Source organism: Schistocerca gregaria, chromosome 2 (assembly GCF_023897955.1).
Source record: "Schistocerca gregaria isolate iqSchGreg1 chromosome 2, iqSchGreg1.2, whole genome shotgun sequence".
NCBI lineage: Eukaryota > Metazoa > Arthropoda > Insecta > Orthoptera > Acrididae > Schistocerca > Schistocerca gregaria.
The window spans coordinates 85,508,021-85,527,751 of record NC_064921.1 but is presented as its reverse complement, the minus strand read 5'-3'; the positions used below and the strand labels follow the sequence as shown (position 1 = coordinate 85,527,751).

Here is a 19,731-nt window from a genome sequence, read left to right as displayed (position 1 = left end):
CGTAAGGTTAATTGTTGATCCTCTCCCACAATGACAGCAGCGGTTTTGATGTTTTTCTCGGCGTGACCAGAACTGGACATCGATTGAAGAACAATTTAAACCATCTTCTAGCTGTGCTACAAGGAAGACAGACTGGCTGAAGATCTATAGAGACGAAGTAGAATTTCAAAGACGCATATTGCCCATCGCGCATCACTTCCACTGTTTGGTAGGCCATACCAACATGCTTTATCTTCATAAATGTAGACAACATTGTCCATAGAAGAACAATGATCTGGTGCTCTAATTTGGTCGAAAATAACAGTCTAGGTCGCAATGCTATTTATTTATTATGAGCGGGAACTATCATTGCGATACGGTTTGTTATTTTCAGACACGTCAGGTTAGCCGAGAGAGTTAATGCGTTGCTTCCTCGAGTCGGGTGGGCGCGCCGGCCCGCATCGAATCCGCCTGGCGGATTAACGAAGAGAGGCGGTGTGCCGGCCAACCTAAATGCGACCATCATGATGCTGTAAACAGAACCTGGATTCATCCGAAAAATTGACGTTATGCCATTTTTGCACCCAGGTTCGTCGTTGAGTACACCATCTCACACACTCCTGTCTGTGATGCAGCGTCAAGGGTAACGCAGGCCGGCCGAAGTGGCCGTGGGGTTCTAGGCGCTACAGTCTGGAACTGCGAGACCGCTAAGGTCGCAGGTTTGAATCTAGCCTTGGACATGGATGTGTGTGATGTCCTGAGGTTAGTTAGGTTTAACTAGATCTGGGGGGATAATGACCTCAGAAGTTGAGTGCCATCGTGCTCAAACCCGTTTGAACCATTTGGTAATCGCAGCCATGGTCTCCGAGCTGATAGTCCATTCTGCTGCAAACGTCGTCGAACTATTCGTGCAAATGGTTGTTGTCTTGCAAATGTCCCCATCTGTTGACTCAGGGATCGGGACGTGGCTGCATGATCACTTACAGCCATGCGGATAAGGTGTCTGTCATCTCGACTGCTAATGATAGGAGGCCGTTGGAATGCAGCACGGCGTTCCGTATTACCCTCTTGAACCCACCGATTCCATATTCTGCTAACAGTCATTGGATCTCGATCAACGCGAGCAGCAATGTCGCGATACGATAAACCGCAATCGCGATAGGCTACAATCCGACCTTTATCAATGTCGGAAACGTGATGGTACGCATTTCTCCTCCTTACACGAGGCATCACAACAACGTTTCACCAGGCACCACCGGTCAACTGCTGTTTGTGTATGAGAAATCGGTTGGAAACTTTCCTCATGTCAGCACGTTGTAGGTTCCGCTACCGGCGCCGACGTTGTGTGAATGCTCTGGAAAGCTAATCATTTGCATATCACAGCATCTTCTTCCTGTAGGTTAAATTTCGCGTCTGTAGCACGTCATCTCCGTGGTGTAGCAATTGTAATGGACAGTAGTGTAGTTTCGTCAAAATACGTATTTTTAATTATGGGAACAAATATTCCACGTATTAGTAAGGTAATGAAAATTATCTCTTTTACACACAGTCAATAGGGATATCTCTACCACTTATTCCATTTTTAGAAAATTTTGGACACAGAATAAGTTACACATCAAAACAGATATTTTATATTCACAGTGCGAACAAAAGTTTTAGTTACGTGGAGCAAGTCCACCGCTTAATTTTACAAAAAGATAATATTTCGTTGAAGACAAAAGGCGTGTTATCTTACCAAAATTTTACAACAAGCCAAAGAATATGTAACCTTATTGAATTGAAATATTAGCAACTGATCTGAATTTACGTTGCTTTTATGGGTTTTCTCTCGCCGCTTTCCTGCGAATGCCGAGGAAGTAGACGGGCGCAGAGTCCGGGGTCGATGGCCGCCGTAGCGAAGACGTGGCTCCTGGACGTTCCGGCTGCGTCGAAGTATCTTCCGGTCGGCAGTCCGCAGCGGGTCGAAAGACGCCTGCTTCCCTTTCTTCCGGCTGTTTAACACGGCGGCTCCAGTCTACCTCCGCTGATTTCGGAGTGATGATTATCGGCCGTTGGTGATCCCTGACTGGTGGATGGTGATATCATAGTGTGATCATCAGCGCCGGAAAAAGGCTCGTGCCCGTGCTTAGATGGGGCTGGTTGAATGTTTGGTGGGAACGCCTCTAGCGCCGACTGGCGCAACGCGCCGGCACTAAGTTGCAGGCGCCGCTTAACTCTGCCGCGGTAGCCGACCGTTGCGTTTGTGTGGCAGTGCGCGCCACGTCAAGATATTGTGTCATTCTAAAGCTATAGTTACTGAGTGTTTGGAAAGTGAAAATTTACACTAACAATGACCTATTAGAGTAAAATTTCTGTTTTAATACTGGTGAAAAGTTCATTTAGCATCTTGACTGGAACACTCTCTTTCAAATTCTAAAGATGGCAGGGGTAAAATACAGGGAGCGAAACGCAATTTACAATTTGTACAGAAACTGAATGGCAGTTATAAGAGTCGAGGGGCATGAAAGGGAAGCAGCGGTTGGGAAGGGAGTGAGACAGGGTTGTAGCCTCTCCCCGATGTTATTCAATCTGTATTTTGAGCAAGCAGTGAAGGAAACAAAAGAAAAAATCAAAGTAGGTATTAAAATCCATGGAGAGGAAATAAAAATTTGAGGTTCACCGATGACATTGTAATTCTGTCAGAGACAGCAAAGGACTTGGGAGAGCAGTAGAACAGAATGGATAGTGTCTTGAAAGGAAGATATAAGATGAACATCAACAAAAGCAAAACGAGGATAATGGAATGTAGTCGAATTAAGTCAGGTGATACTGACGAAATTAGATTAGGAAATGAGACACTTAAAGTAGTAAAGGAGTTTTGCTATTTGGGGAGAAAAATAACTGATGATGGTCGAAGTAGAGAGGAAATAAAATGTAGACTGGCAATGGCAAGGAAAACATTTCTGAAGAAGAGAAATTTGTTAACATCGAGCATAGATTAAAGTGTCAGGAAGTCTCCAGAATGAGATTTTCACTCTGCAGCGGAGTGTGCGCTGATATGAAGTTTGGAAGGTAGGAGACGGATACTGGCAGAAGTAAAGCTGTGAGTACCGGGCGTGAGTCGTGCTTCGGTGGCTCAGATGGTAGAGCACTTGCCCGCGAAAGGCAAAGATCCCGAGTTCGAGTCTCGGTCGGGCACACAGTTTTAATCTGCCACGAAGTGTCAGGAAGTCGTTTCTGAAAGTGTTTCTATGGAGTGTAGCCATGTATGGAAGTGAAACATGGACGATAAATAGTTTGGACAAGAAGAGAATAGAAGCTTTCGAAATGTGGTGCTACAGAAGAACGCTGAAGACTAGATGGGTAGATCACATAACTAATGAGGAAGTATTGAATAGAATTGGGGAGAAGAGACGTTTGTGGCACAACTTGAATAGAAGAAGGGATCGGTTGGTAGGACATGTTCTGAGGCATCAAGGGATCACCAGTTTAGTATTAGAAGGCAGCGTGGAGGGTAAAAATCGTAGAGGGAGACCAAGAGATGAATACACTAAGCAGATTCAAAAGGATGTACGTTGCAGTAGGTACTGGGAGATGAAGAAGCTTGCACAGGATAGAGTAGCATGGAGAGCTGCATCAAACCAGTCTCAGGACTGAAGACCACAACAACAACAACAACTTTAGGCCAATCTTATAAGCACATTTTTCCTATATCTAACGCCCTGGGTAAATTTAGATCGTGGCAGAAGGAAATTAGATGTTAAGAGGAAGTAAAAAAGAATAAAACTCAGTAGTGCAGGTATACTTTGAAATATCAAGATATTTGCGTGGACCTGGACGTAAATCACTGTCTCCAGGAACTCTCTTCACAGCCATCGCAATTAAGACATAATCACAAGTTTAAGGGTTTGAGAATAGTGATGGGGACCTCGTGAATGAGTCGTTCAAATGAACACTTCACTCCAGTGAAGTGTGAACTAACCACTCAATTTCAATCAACTGGTACTTCATACTCTTCACAGATCGCACACTCCACAATTTTTTCTAGTTCACTCACTCTCTTCCCCTCTCCCACTGCATCGGCGCTACGTCACACATCCTCCCTTCACTTCAGTCCTCCCTCTACTGCCTGTAGTGTCGACGAATCGCGCGGTGTTTGTGGTGAACGATAGGTTTACGAGGGGCGAGGGGAAGGTAGCGTCAGCTGCTTCCTGCAGTGTTGACATAATTACTCGTAACTATTTGTGCAGTTAAACAACACTGTGGTTAAACTTCGCGTCTATGGGTAGCCTACCGTTGGCAGCGCTTGCAGACAAATTAATATTGAAGATATAAACGAAGAGGCTGGCTGTGTGTGCACGCACAGCCAACATGAAAATAGAAGGTTCTTTAATAACACTGAAAGAGGGATTTTACCTGAAATCGTACCAATGACTACAGGGGACAGTTTTGAATCTGGGGGGTTATTAGTCTCAACAAAAATAAAATCTACATAAAAACTTCTGAATAATTACTTAACGTAGGTATATAGTCTTTGTGACAGTGGTAAACATACTCATTGTATTTGGGATTAAATTTTGAAAGGAACATAAAATTGGACTGCATTTCGTTGATAGCCCTAGTTTTCAGTCCATGAATACAATAAGTAATGTTTCATTTGGCAGATAAAGACTTTTTTGGGCGCTTCATGAGAAGATGTCGAGCAAGATTAAATGTAATACCTTCTTTATATGTGACAGGCTTCTCTGTTTATCTTTCCTTTGTCCCCTTCGACCATGCTCTATTTAAGTTAACTCAGACGCTGTAAGAGCGTAAAACGATGCGTGCGCGTTACTGCATGGTTCGGCCATCTGTTGGTAAAATTATGAAGTATTAGGAAGCTTTATTGTACGAGCGAGGCGAAGCGAGCGTAGCCACGGCTGAGCGGCGAACTGGGCAACTTCGCCAGGCTTCCGTACTTCATGAATGAACTACTTCATTTGAACGCTTCACGGCAAAGAGTGACATGAATGAAGTAGTACATGGGAATGAACGAGTTCGACTCATCTCTACTTGAGAGAAGGTGGAAAGACAACTGAAATACTGAATAGAAACCATGAGGTAATAAAACAATTACTTTTAGCACAAAATAATGCACGCAGGTGGAGCAGTAGTGATTTGAAGCAAAAGGAGTAACAGATACGAAGACCCCTTGACTGGTAAAAATTGATTGCATGTACGGGTTTAAACGCCATCTTGACAACAGTGTTATTTTATCCCTTATACACTGCGGTAGTGAAGTGCCCTTACCTTAATCTTTTCGGCCCTCCTGGCCATTCCCACGACGGTGAGACCATGCTTGAGCAGCGCCTGCACTATGGCTGCTCCGATGCCCGCGCTGGCGCCAGTAACCAATGCGACGCGTCCCTTGTATTTCTCGATGCCCATTGCTGTGTCAACTGGCTTACTGGCACTTCTGCGAGGCTAGCTGGAGTCCGCAGACACTGCGAACAGTTGTGTCAGTGGCCGCGATTTATTCTTAATAGATCTGACCTCGCGAGTGTACTACGTCACGCTTCAGTGCCACTGGTCAGTTTATATCTGGAACTTCACGTAACCGGCTCAACTTCAGGCACTCGCCTATACGCATGAACAGTAAAGTTGGGGCGATTCGTAAATGAGTCGTTCGTTTGAACGACTTTAAATAAAGAATCGTAAGAATCGAATCGTGATACGGACGAATCATCGTTCAAAAGAATCGTAAGAACGATTGCGTGTTTCCCAGTCGTGACGATTCCAAGTTCCAACGATTCATCGATTCTTAGTACGCTATGCTTCGAAGGCAACTTCCAAATCGTGCCGAATGATTACGACCGACAGATGGCAGTCAAGTGGAGGATGCGTGTGAACAAAGGAAGCTCGGAACGAACAAACGAAGTTCGTGGGCCGTAATATTACTTGTGAAAACCTAGCTGACATTTGGCGGTGGCTTACGGGAACGAGCGTGAAGGCATTTCTCATTTACTATCGCTACCATCAGCCACGCGCCGACGTCAGCTTAGTTTGCGCGAGTAATACACTAACTAGTGCTGACAGAAACGATATACAGCGAGTACACAGCTCCCAATACACACCATTAAAATCAAGAAATCCAAGTATAATGAATAATTACGTAACTCTTATTTGTTGCAGATGCAATGCAAAACACACACACCTTTACAGACGAGCAATAGCACTTGAATTATGTATTATATTTCGCGCATCTCGAAAACGGCCCTAACGATTTGGATGAAATTTTGTATTTAGACTGGTTTTTGCTTTTAGAGTTCACCTACATCGTTCCATTCTTTCGTAAAAAGTCAATTTTACCTACACAGTGCCATTCGTAAACCACGTCTATCTCACTGCTAGATTTTGTTACTATAAAACAGACGTCTGTAGTTAGATACATTCAAGCCACACAACCAAACTGGCATACCACGTAATTTTGCACCACCTTTCGCACGAATCGACTCCTCTTTCCTGGCATACTGAAATAAAACAATAGATGCAATCAAATCAAACGTGACCTTTCATCAATTAAGGTATTACACGTATAAATCGAGAATCACACTTGTAACGTCATATGCATGTTTACTCATAAATAAACTATTTCTGGCATATCTCATCATGACACAGTTCGATTCTAACCCCATTGACAATTTCAGATATGTCCTGCCATCTGTGAGTAAGATGTAGAACTTTTTGCATTCCGTAAGAATCGTGCCATAGCAGAATAGAATGAATCGTGAAAGAATCGTGACGAATCGTAGGAATCGATTCGCAGTGTGAGACTGAATCGTAGGAATCGAATCGGAAAAAAATCGCGTTGCCCAACTCTAATGGACAGGTTTTGCGCCGCAGATATTCCTGTGTCAAGCGAAGTTCTTTGACCACGGATTTCCACAGTAGTTTCAGTCAGGTTCTTAAACTAATTATTTCACATATTATCGGGTTTTATGGATTGCAAAAGATGTATAAAGCTATTTGATCAGTAACGGAATCTGCTTACCGCGGTTATAGCTGTTGATCTCTGTACACTTTATTTTCAGTTCGCTATTAATAACATTTTCCGTTCTGATGATTCTGTCACCACTAATAATAAATCTGTAAACCCGTCGTATCTGTCTGTCTTTGAAGACGCTAACCTCCAAAAGTACTGGACGGCATTTCATGGGGTTATTGCAGGTAACTTGAAAGTAGTTTTGGCGTCTCATCGGCTCTACTTCATTAAAATCGTATAAGGAAAAAAAGATACCTTGACTTAAATTTTTACTAAAAGTTTCTATGTTGTCCGTCAGTCTGAACCATCTAATCTCCAAAACTACTTGACGGATTGTTACGGGGTTTTCACTGAACTTCAGCGTGGCTAGGGGCACCGGATAGGCTATACTTAATTAAAATCGGATCACGAAAAAAAGATAATCACACACATTATAAATATGTATGTAGATATGAATGTGTGTATGTATGTTCCACATCACCTCCGAAACCACTGAACCGATTTTAACCATACTTGCCACGCATTTCACTTACTGTCTGGAAATAATCTCTGTGAGGTTAAGAACCATCTACCTATCACAGGGTTAAGATTGAGGGCGAACAAAAAAAAAAAAAAAAAAAAAAAGGAAACAGTGTAAGCTACCACGCGAGAATACTCAGATTTTATTCACCTAGTATCTGAGAATGAGAACACATGCAAGAAACTTCATTTTCATCGCTGACACCATCCACATAATCATGAAAGGATAAATGTACACCTTGTATTACATTTTCGCTGTTCGTTTTCGCATCAGGCATGACGTTTTAATATAGTATTTCTTTACTTCGAATTAGGCAACGGCCTTGCCGTAGTGGCTACACCGGTTCCCCTGAGATCCCCGAAGTTAAGCGCTGTCGGGCGTGGTCGGCACTTGGATGGGTGACCATCCAGGCCGTCATGCGCTGTTGCCATTTCTCGGGGTGCACTCAGTCTCGTGATTCCAATTGAAGAGCTAATCGGCCGAATAGTAGCGTATTCGGCCAAGAATACCATCATAACGACCGGGAGAGCGGTGTGCTGACCCCATGCCACTCCTATCCGCATCCTCCATTGAGGATGACACGGCGGTCGGAAGGTCCCGGTAGGCCACTGGTGGCCCGAAGGCGGAGTGTGCTTTACTTCTAATTATGAGGCTTGTTTTTTTAAGTAAGTACCGTTTTGAAATTAAAAAAAGACATGCTAAGATATCATAATAATTTTATTTTTACATGAAAGCCTGTACCTTAATATACGCACTGACGCCATTACAGTCTGATTCTGCCTTGTTTACATTGTGAACAGAGTGTTTAAGATGCCTCTGACAATCGTGAGTCCCGCGGAATGTTAATTAAGGGCTGTTATAAGATTTCTTAGTGCTAAAGGCCTAAAAGCGATCGATATTCGTCGTGAGATCTGTTCAGTTTACGGAGAAAACATTATGAGTGATGGAATGGTAAGGAAATGGGTGAGAGCATTTAAAGATGGCCCCACAAATATGCATGATGATCAAGGGAGACGTGCAGGACGTGGACAATAAGGTGAGAGAAAACAGACGCTTTAGGATTTCCTCCTTGCGCGATGACTTCCCTAATGTTTCTCGTAGTGTTTTGTATGGCATTGTGCCGGCCGCGGTGGTCTCGCGGTTCTAGGCGCTCAGTCCGGAACCGCGCGACTGTTACTGTCGCAGGTTCGAATCCTGCCTCGGGCATGGATGTGTGTGATGTCCTTAGGTTAGTTAGGTTTAATTAGTTCTAAGTTCTAGGCGACTGATGACCAAAGATGTTAAGTCGCATAGTGCTCAAAGCCAATTGAACCAATTGTATGGCATTGTGACCGAGCACTAGAATTACCGAAAATAGTGCGCTCGTTGGGTACCGAATATGTTGATAGATGTGCACAAAAACAGAAAGGGGTAGACAGTGCATAGACTTTCCTTGAGCGGTACCACAACGACGGTGATGATTTCTTAAGCCAAATTGTTACGGGCGATGAAACATTGGTGGCCTACGTCACACCAGAATCAAAGCAACAATCCATGGAGGTTGAGCAAGGGCATCGTTTGGCTGCAAGACAATGCCCGTCCGCATGTGGCGAATCAGACCAAAGATCTCATCCCATCTTCTCGATGGGAAACTCTAGATCATCCTCCGTACAGCCCCGATCTTGCGTCAAGTGACTACCATCTGTTCCTGCACTTGAAGAAACACCTGGGCGGTCAGCGTCTTCAAGTCGATGACGAAGTCAAAACAGTGGTTATGCAGTCGTTGACAAGTCAGGCGGCAGGCTTTTATGACGAGGGTATTCAACGATATACAACGTTATGACAAGTGCCTCAATATTGACGGAAATTATGTAGAAAAGTAGATTAAGGTAGATGCTTTCATGTACAAATAAAATTATTGAGATATTTTACCAAGTCTTTTTTTAATTTCAGAACGGTGCTAACTTTAAAAAACACGCCTCGTATAAACGCGGCACATTTTGCAGACATTATTCACGTATTTCACCAAAATTGATCATTCTACGACACATAGTGCAGGATACATGACGTTGTAAACACCGAGATGCTTGGAAAACTGAACGCATGACGTTCAAATTTATCATTAATAACTCGCTGAACCGATTTAGATGAAATCTGATAAGGAGATAGCTTCGACCCTGGGGAAGAACATAGACTACCTTAGAAACTGAGTATTGCAAGATACTTATTGATTTCAAGAATGTTACGAAAATAAGCGACAAGTATTTACTCTTTGATAAAAAACTTTTTTAAGTTTTTCTTAACTGTGAAAATGCTACTTGATTTGCGCTACGTGATACGATTCAAAGTAATGAATGCAATGCTTGTACTATCTTCCATGCGATTAAATCACACTTCCACTCTATTTGTTTCACGATGAACACGTTATGTAATGCACCAATACTAAGAACACTGTCTAGTGTTTGAGAACGAGAGCACTTAGTAGTTTGCAACAAACTCTACACATAGTTTCGTGTCTTTAAAAAAAAATTGTTTTCTTACAACACGCAAAATGACGAAAGTAAAAAAAAAAGTTAATGGCTTTCCATTCCGCTGTTCATGCATTAAAATTGCCTTATGTTTTAATCCCTCCGTGGCTGAAGGGATACATACGCCTCAATAAAGTAATATGAAGTTTTGAGCATTGAGATGTCTATATCTCACAGCGCTAGCATGTATCGAGACGCTTTCGGAACTCTGAGAAAAATACTAAGAACCAATGGGTGGATATGTAGAAGGCTGCGGGTGATCGAAAGGGGCGGTGTATGTTTATAGTGTGTCTGTCTCACGAAAATCTGATCGTATCACCATATTCTCCATTCCAGGACTATCAACTAACTAATTGTGTTTTCTTGTATATCACATACGTTGTTTTTGAACATTACAACACATCTCAGTAATTCTGCTGGATTGTACATAATTTGTATTTTTTGAAACACATATGCCCCAGAAGACTTCATAGAATGTAAAAAAACATTGGTGTGTGCTATGTGAAAGCCACCTTCAAATGAAATGTTGAAAACTTGTGTGCTATATTTCATGTTCTTCATCGTCAGCAGAGTAAATGTGTTTCGGTTTTGATTTGTTATGCTTCCTTCCATAATTATAATCCCGATAAAAACATTCTAAAATCAAATATCTAGCTTTGAAAATTCTAGGTTCACATGAAAACATAACCCTAGTTAGGTTCATGGGACACATTGTAAGGTGGTCAGATAATTTTGATTTTCGTGTGTTATCGATGTGCACGTCAGCGAGAGAAAGAGTTACTTTCCTGTTAAATAATCTTTGGTCTTGTCACTGCACAGTCTTTGACTCCAAGGAGCCTGTTACTTTCTTAGTAGAAGTGTGGTAGGTGATGAACGTATTCTGTGGTGCTGTATTGACTTGTGATGGTATCTGTTAGATGAAGAAAGAGTGATTGTAAAGGACAACAAGGAAGAGTAAGATGAATACACTAGAAAGCGAAGAGAATATATATTTTTAATAATGTTCTTATTTTTGATGAGAAATATTTTGAGGTAAGACTGCAGCACTGCGCAGCTAGGAGTGACTATTATCGACTAGTTAACTTGCTCAGAATTGAGAGAAAGACCACCCCACTACCCTGAGTCACTCACTATTAACTGATTCCGCTCTTGGTTTTTATAGAAATTCTCTGTTAACATTGTACCCTTTTTAAACCATTGTTCGCTTTGTTAAGCATAGTATTGTTCAGATCAATGTTATGTATGAAGATTACACTAAGCTTTACACTGTCTTTTTGAATATATACTTCATTCTAAAATCATTTCATAGGTATAATTACTCTTCTCATACCACTGCTTAAAGGACTATCACTACACATTATCACATTTCATTGTTTGAATATGGTTTGGAAATTTTGTTTAGAAATAGGAATCCAGCTTAGCCGCTGCCTATTTGCTGTTTGCTGCTGTGCTGTCGAGAAATCTGCAACAATGATGTCAATACACGAAGTAAGTGGAAATTGTGATTAGGGCCAGATGGTTGTTTTACATCAGAATGCGCATTTAATATAAAGACAAGCTGCATTCACAGTTCAATTCAAATTATATTCTGTTTAGTCAAAGGTTAGCAAACGAATGTAATTTGGATAATAGTTCGTGGGGACACAGTTTTGGTAGTACATAGCTTTTACAGAGTGGGAGGTTAGGTTGGGCTAGTTGTCACACAGAAAGAGAGTGGGGAGGCTACATATGTCGACCTTTCTCCCACGACAGTCCGTTGGATCTTTTCGTGAGGCACAGTCAGTGTCGGATTTCTCTAAAGCAAGAAATACCGCTGCGCTAATTTTTCTAATGTTGTACTCCTTTTTGAGGAAATTCATTTAAAACTTTGTGTTAAATTTGTGAAATTTTGTATCGTGTGACGATTATCGAATAGTCTGTTGCGAAAGCAGTTGGAATAATAATGCAGGTTCTGTATGGCTTTCTATCATTGTTGAGGATTTGCATGCACGATAGTACAATTTTGTATGTTTGCTCATTGCAGTAATTTTGTTTCTCCAAGAAATAGTATTTCATCATGTTTGGTACGACACAAAACAATATGAAAGTTCGTCGTAGCACAAGACAACAGAGGGTGTTGCAAAATAACGTTTTGGTGCAGGGTGAGATAAAGCACATTGAGCCATTAGCAAATACCAATAGTTTACATGAGACAGCAGGACATGGCTCGGATCCACAGTTATTAACCATATTAGCGAACAATAATGAAAGAGATCAAATGATGGGTGAATTGTGGAGTTGATTCGGTAGGCGATAAGTTGCCACAGAAAGGGTATTAAAGTCGCTACAGTCGTGCGAAACTTTACAACACAGTCCCCCATATAGCGGGCCGGGGGGGCAAACCGTCGTATCTGCTTTGTTTCAAAAAGCGTCTAGCGTCCAGCGTTACGTTGGTCTATCGATTATTCATGTGGTTTCGAAACGCATCTCAGGTAGTTTTGGAACATTTTGATGACATTATAAGCCGATTTCTAAACGAATCGTAAGTTGATTTTTGAATGCGTGCATAGTGTACGTGATGTCTCTGCCAGCGGAATCCCCGTGGCATGTAGGAATAATAAGCTTTCCTGGAGACATCATGGGACGGGGCTATACGAGCTGACCCGAATAAACCCGAAAGGGTGAATGCCAATCGCTGTTTGTTTATGTTGTTGATTGGGTGTGCGAATAATCAGCGTTGTTATAATTATCAGCGAATTTCAATGATTCAAACTACCAGAGTGGAAATAAACGGCTAACAGGAATAACAGGAAATATAGATTACATATTAGCTTCTCGGCGTATCCAAGAAAATGAAATTTTGATGTAAAATGTCGCCAAAACGCTTGTAATGTATTGATTATTCCTTGCTACTTTAGTGTTACCTTGAAGGTGTGAGAAAGGAGGACAGGCGTTCCGGCGCCGAAGCAGAGACGAAGCTGAGGGCAGACGAAACTAGGAGAGATATTGTTACATGAACTAAACAGTAAGGGGAGAGCCTTGCGAAAATGCAGACGCCCCCAGACGCGGTCCCAGGGCGTTAGCTACTCTTCAAGGAATTAACATGTAACTTAATATGTCGTCTAGACGCTGTAGTAGGTTGTCACCGCAGAATTTTGTAACCAACAGACACGTACTAGTGTATAAAAACAGCTTGGTACCAGCCGTGAGAACAGCAACGTCAGTAGACTTACAAGGGTAAGAACGAGAGGGAAAACGCCAAAAACTGTTGACCCAGCAGTCCCCACTCCTGGGAGCCCGAGGGGCGTGGCTAAATGACGTATAACAATAACGTTGCAAGCCTTATTTAGCAGAGCAGTTACGTTTAGCTTTCAGTTGAACAATGTTGATACCAAATATGGACTTAGTGCAACTGCATTAACATCCCCGCCTTAGGAGCAGTAGTGGGGACCCAACTAAACGACGATTGGCAGGCACCTGCAAGAGACCTACGGGATTGGCTGGGTGGCTTTAAGTGGGAAAAACAGTGCACCCACGCGACTCTTTAAAACCCCTAGATTCCGCATTTCGGCAGAGTTCTCAGTCGGACGATCTGGGCGCCGAATCCACGTCCGTCGACTCCAGCCTCGGTCCAGCTCCGCGTAAGTCGGCTCTCTCACTTGGAGTGCCTCAGTGACCAGTGTCACATTCGTTATGTTTTGTTTTGCAACTAAGTTGTTGCCTTAAGATACTGCTAGCGTTTGCTACTGTGGTTAGCATCCACTCCTGGGACTTCTGCACTGTCTTCTGTTCTAAAAGTGTTATTCATGCTTTTTCTAACAATAGAACTAGCCTCCAGTGTATTAGTTAGTCCCGTCTGGAATAAACAACTATTTCAAAACCCTATTTGTCCGAGAGTCTCCACAACGAGTTCCCTACGGAGTCTCACCACCTGCATTTCTAGTAAATGCCTGTACCAGTGTTGGCTCAGATAGAATAAAACAATTAAATGACTTCACTGTGAATTGTCCTTCTGCCTTCTGCTCGGTACCGCTCCGGAGCGCAGACTGACCAGCAACCCCTTTTTCTCTCTCACCTATGTCGGACACGATACCCTGAATTAGTTAAGGGCCAGATGTACAGCCCCCGTTAGCAGGGGTTTAAATTCTGTTCTCGGAATAGCGCGGAAAACGCATTGTACGAACACGTAATAACGCCCAAACAGGGACTAAACGCAGGATAACTGAACCGGTGATTCTGGCAGGTTTAGGGAAATTAACCAGAGAATAAATTTTGACAACGGCACGAATAGTTACAGAATTAGCGATGACAAGATTGTTTGTTAGAACGAGGAACAAGAAAAAATGGTGACATCACACAATTTATATGGCAGACTATAACGAGTCCAAATTTATATAGAAATTTCGTTCTACTTCTTTTTGATCTCATGCTTGACAAACTGAAGCACATTAATGGAACGTGAAACTATTTCGTAATATAAAACTCTTTCCTTGTGGTAGGCCTAATAGTCGTTTGGTATTGGCACTTTGTGAATTATATTCTGTAGTGTTACTTATGAAAATAAAGTACACACAAATGACCATTTGTGCCAAAACAGTTTCATTTCTTTGGCTTTTGTTACAACTGCTGCAATATTAGAACGAGTTGTTTCGTTTTATCTAGCAGACAGTGGCAAATTAACGTAATCAAATCGAGAAACCACACCAGTCTTCGGTACTACTCGTGTTAACAACTTTCTCAGTATTAGACAACGACATTTTGATTTTTCATGTCTCAAAACGTTTGACGAACATCGATGAGGTAATAGATTCTTTCGCTGAAAGGATAGCACGCCGTGTATAGTTGTAGGAAGATTAGAGAGCAAGAATTGCCGGGAACTGAGGACTGAAGAAATATGTACTGTCTTGCTTTTCTCTTGTCTTTACTGTTTGATGTTTCTTAGATTTTATTTTATATCATAAGAAAGAGGAAGTTACTAGCTAATAGGCAATAAAATGAGCAAATTGTCACTGTTCTGAATATATTAATGATGGCATTCATTACAAAATATACACATTTGAGCGCTGTGTGAAAAGGTGTCGCAGTGCACTTTGGTGTACTTAAGACCAAATAACATGCCTTACATTTCCTCGAACGTGTATGTTTTATATGTCAAACTCTCCAGAAAGATATGCTCTACATAATGAACATATTTTTGAAAAATAGATTTTTTTAACCGTTGCCGTCCAGTCTCAAACGAACAAGTATTTCCCTCGATTCGGAAATATCGCAAATCCGGGGCTGCAGCAGCTGGTAACAAACACATTAGAATCAGGTTTTGTGCCGGGGGCTTTTGAACGTACACAACACACTTTGCCTTCAGTGAACAGTTATATAGAGTTACACAGCGCACATCCGACGAATTTTCTAGAATTAATTCGCCAGATGCTTAAAGAAACACATGGTGAAATGAGTAAGAAAATCGACGAAACACATGTAGTCAGCAGAAAAGCACACAAGATGAGGATGGGAAATCGCAGGAAGGGAAATGATCTTCAACCAATAATCAGCAGTCCTTGAAACGGGCCACGAAAATGTGAAGACACGTCAGCGTAATGACAAGGACGAATTGTTAGCTATAATTAACGCTGCAGTTCTAAGTACGATAGTTACACAGATAAAGGAACAGAACGAACTTCTTAACAAAAGGGTAAAAGAAACTAGCGAACAAGTGCGAACGTTGTCACTATATTCTGAAGAACAAAAAGAACACTTAAGCACAATGAAAGAAAAAGTTGATGACCTGACAACGCAATTGGCACATTTGTCACCCAACTGTAGGCAGAGATTCAAATGACACAATGCCAGTACAGTTTTCAGACACAGTGGAGCACCTGTCTTTAACAAATTTTAAAGACAACCAAGAGAAAATTAATTGAGAAAATAAACATTACAGCAACACTATTACTGAGAAAGTCGAGCGCCTTGAAAGAAAATGTAGCTTCGTCGATGAAAAGGACGAATTTGACCTTGTACATTCATATTTCCTTGGGTAACAGAAGAAATATTGAATTTAATTGATGAAAGGAGAAAATACAAAAATACAGTAAATCAATCCGGCAAAAAGGAATACAAACGTCTCAAAAATGATATCGATAGGAAGTGCAAAATGGCTAAGCAGGCATGGCTAGAGGACAAATGTAAGGATGTGGACGCTTATCTCACTAGGGGTAAGATAGATAAAGCCAACAGGAAAATTGAAGAGACCTTGAGAGAAAAGAGAGCCACCTGTATGAATATCAAGAGCTCAGATAGAAACTAAGTTCTAAGCAAAGAGGGGAAAGCAGAAAGGTGGAAGGAGTATATAGAAGGTCTATACAAGGGTGATGTACACGAGGACAATATTATGGAAATGGAAGTGGATGTAGATGAAGATGAAATGGGAGATACGATACTACATGAAGAGTTTGACAGAGCACTGAAAGACCTGAGTCGAAATAAGGTCCCGGGAGTAGACAACATTCCATTAGAACTACTGACGGCCTTGGGTGAGCCAGTCCTGACAAAGCTCTACCATCCGGTGAGCAAGACGTACGAGACAGGCGAAATACCCTCAGACTTCAAGAAGAATATAATAATTCCAATCCCAAAGAAAGCAGCTGTTGACAGATGTGAAAATTACCGAACTATCAGTTTAATAAGCCACAGCTGCAAAATACTAACACGAATTATTTACAGACGAATGGAAAAACTGGTAGAAGCCGACTTCGGGGAAGATCAGTTTGGATTCCGTAGAAACTTTGGAACACGTGAGGCAATACTGACCTTACGACTTATCTTAGAAGAAAGATTAAGGAAAAATTCAAACCTACGTTTCTAGCATTTGTAGACTTAGAGAAAGATTTTGACAATGTTGACTGGAATACTCTCTTTCAAATTCTGAAGGTGGCAGTGGTAAAATACAGGGAGCGAAAGGCTATTTACAATTTGTACAGAAACCAGATGGCAGTTATAAGAGTCGAGGGGCATAAAAGGGAAGCAGTGGTTGGGAAGGGAGTGAGACAGGGTTGTAGCTTCTCCCCGATGTTGTTCAATCTGTATATTGAGCAAGCAATAAAGGAAACAAAAGAAAAATTTGGAGTAGGTATTAAAATCCAGGGAGAAGAAATAAAAACTTTGAGGTTCACCGATGACATTGTAATTCTGTAAGAGACAGTAAAGGACTTGGAAGAGCAGTTGAATGGAATGGACAGTGTCTTGAAAGGAGGATATAAGATGAACATCAACAAAAGCAAAACGAGGATAATGGAATGTAATCGAATTAAGTCGGGTGATGCTGAGGGAATTAGATTAGGAAATTAGACACTTAAACTAGTAAAGGAATTTTGCTATTTGGGAAGCAAAATAACTGATGATGGTCGAAGTAGAGAGGATATAAAATGTAGACTGGAAATGGCAAGGAAAACTTTTCTGAAGAAGAGAAATTTGTTAACATCGAGTATAGATTTAAGTGTCAGGAAGTCGTTTCTGAAAGTATTTGTATGGAATGTAGCCATGTATGGAAGTGAAACGTGGACAATAAATTGTTTGAACAAGAAGAGAATAGAAGCTTTCGAAATGTGGTGTTACAGAAGAATGCTGAAGATTAGATGGGTAGATCACATAACTAATGAGGAGATATTTAATAGAACTGGGGAGAAGAGGAGTTTCTGGCACAACTTGACTAGAAGAAGGGATCGGTTGCTAGGACATATCCTGAGGCATCAAGTGATCACAAATTTAGCATTGGAGGGCAGCGTGGAGGGTAAAAATCGTAGAGGGAGACCAAGAGATGAATACACTAAGCACATTCAGAAGGATGTAGGTTGCAGTAGGTACTTGGAGATGAGGAGCTTGCACAGGATAGATTAGCATGGAGAGCTGCATCAAACCAGTCTCAGGACTGAAGACTACAGTAGCAACAACATTCATATTCAGAAAACTTCCTTTAGCACACACATTTATGACATTTAGGCGATTTCCCATGAGATCAGTACCACACATCGAGGTACGACAGTGAATCGCTGATGTGATGCAATAGAGAACAATCTGGCTCACACAAAAGTGGTAACCTCAGTCATATTCCTGGTATTCAAAATGTTGTAGCGGATACTTCATCACGTGCACCTGTTTGTTTTGTCAAGAACACTTCTGAAAATGTTTTTTAGAAAAACTACAGTTTTCCTTATACACGAAAGAGCATTTGAAAACTTTATATTTTATTCTTTACGAGACATGAACAGGATAAGAATCCTGTCTGGAAACATGTAAAATGTAAATGGCGTGACAAAACAAACTATGCACTAAGAAAATTTTATTTCGGGTGTAACAACATTCTTTTCAAAGATGTAAAGTCAATGGGTCTCTTTATGTTGTGTGTGTGTGTGTGTGTGTGTGTGTGTGTGTGTGTGTGTGTGTGTGTGTGTGTGTGTGTATGTGTGTGCCCCATTATTTTGTAAATAAGCTTATTTGATAAACATGTCTTTGTTATGCTCACTTTGGTCCGAGAAAATGCTTTCACAAACAACATGCCACTTGGTACTTTAATGACACGCAGGAAAGAAGATAAAAAGTTTTATCATAATGCAGTTTGAGTCAGAAAGCCAAACCATCAACCATAACACATCCAGCACCATTATTTCTTATAATTCCTTCTAAACTAAAGAAGTTGGCTGTAGTAGACCTTTTAGGACTCCTTGTCAGATCTCTCAACAGATTTTCATGCATTTTTGTTGCTGTTGAATTGACTTCAAAATTCATTTTATTAACTCCTTTACAGAAAGCTAATGCCAAAACAATATCCAATACATCTGTTAATAATTTTGTACAAAAAGTTGGTAATTTTGATAAAGCCACTTCCGTCAACGGTCCACAATTTCGCTTAAATATTTGGTTACGCGCGTTACTACGTCAAAAATTACCATGTTTTTATTTCACTCTATTGGCCTCAGTATAATCCTTCAGAACACATTATGCAAGAAATTAACAAGCTGTGCAGAATATATTGCCATCGTCAACACCAGAATTGGGAGAAACACGTTCATACATTCCAAGAGATACTCAGTGAGATACCAAATGATTCTGAATTGTTGTCTCCGCTACTCATACTCAAAAATCAACAACCACCAGGGAGTTAATACCATTTCCAGCTTCGAAAAAATTACGTTATAAGGAAGTAGTAGATATAGTGCTAAACAAAATCAAGAAAGGCCGCAGAAAGAAGAAAGAAATCTCAGCAGGGACAAAAATACAACCTGGGCAGAAAATTCTGATTAAATGTCACCTTTTATCTTATAAAACCAAGGATCTTAGTCACACATTCTCTTTTATATATAGCGTGAAGTGAAATTCGCGAACTCGGGCTTCGCAGCATGACTCCTCATATGCCAGTGATAAAAAAATGTCCGGCGAGTACATCGGGCAAAAAAAAAGAACGACATTAAAAATGGAAATCTGGCAACACTGTAACCACATGTATGGTAATTACCTATGTGAGCACACGTTAGTGGTGCTGTACAGTAGGTGCAGTGGATAGACTTTAGGGTTAGCATATACGAGGTCGATGGGTCGATCCTGGGTTGAGGCATATGTTTCGTATTTGCTAAATGTAGTCCAAGTAGTAAAGTATCCAACATCTTAATCGCCAACAGAGATTGCAGCAGATCCTCTAGAAAACATTTGCACTTACATACTACAACCGTAGAAATGGAAGACTGTTCAGCGTGGGT

At 41.3% G+C, this 19,731-nt stretch overlaps 1 protein-coding gene across 3 annotated transcripts in view; it reads right to left on the bottom strand.

Moving 5' to 3' along the window:
• Positions 1–19,731, bottom strand: part of LOC126336364 (dehydrogenase/reductase SDR family member 11-like) — a 477,124-nt gene that overhangs the window by 152,098 nt on the left and 305,295 nt on the right. Inside the window, exon 1 of one of the 3 annotated variants that reach the window (XM_049999967.1) lies at positions 5,248–5,415. The exons of the other annotated variants lie outside the window; for them this stretch is intronic. Coding sequence (XP_049855924.1) covers positions 5,248–5,385 — 138 coding nt within the window. The 5' untranslated portion in view covers positions 5,386–5,415. Of the gene's footprint in view, positions 1–5,247; positions 5,416–19,731 lie in introns of those variants that run through there. 3 annotated transcript variants of the gene reach the window in all.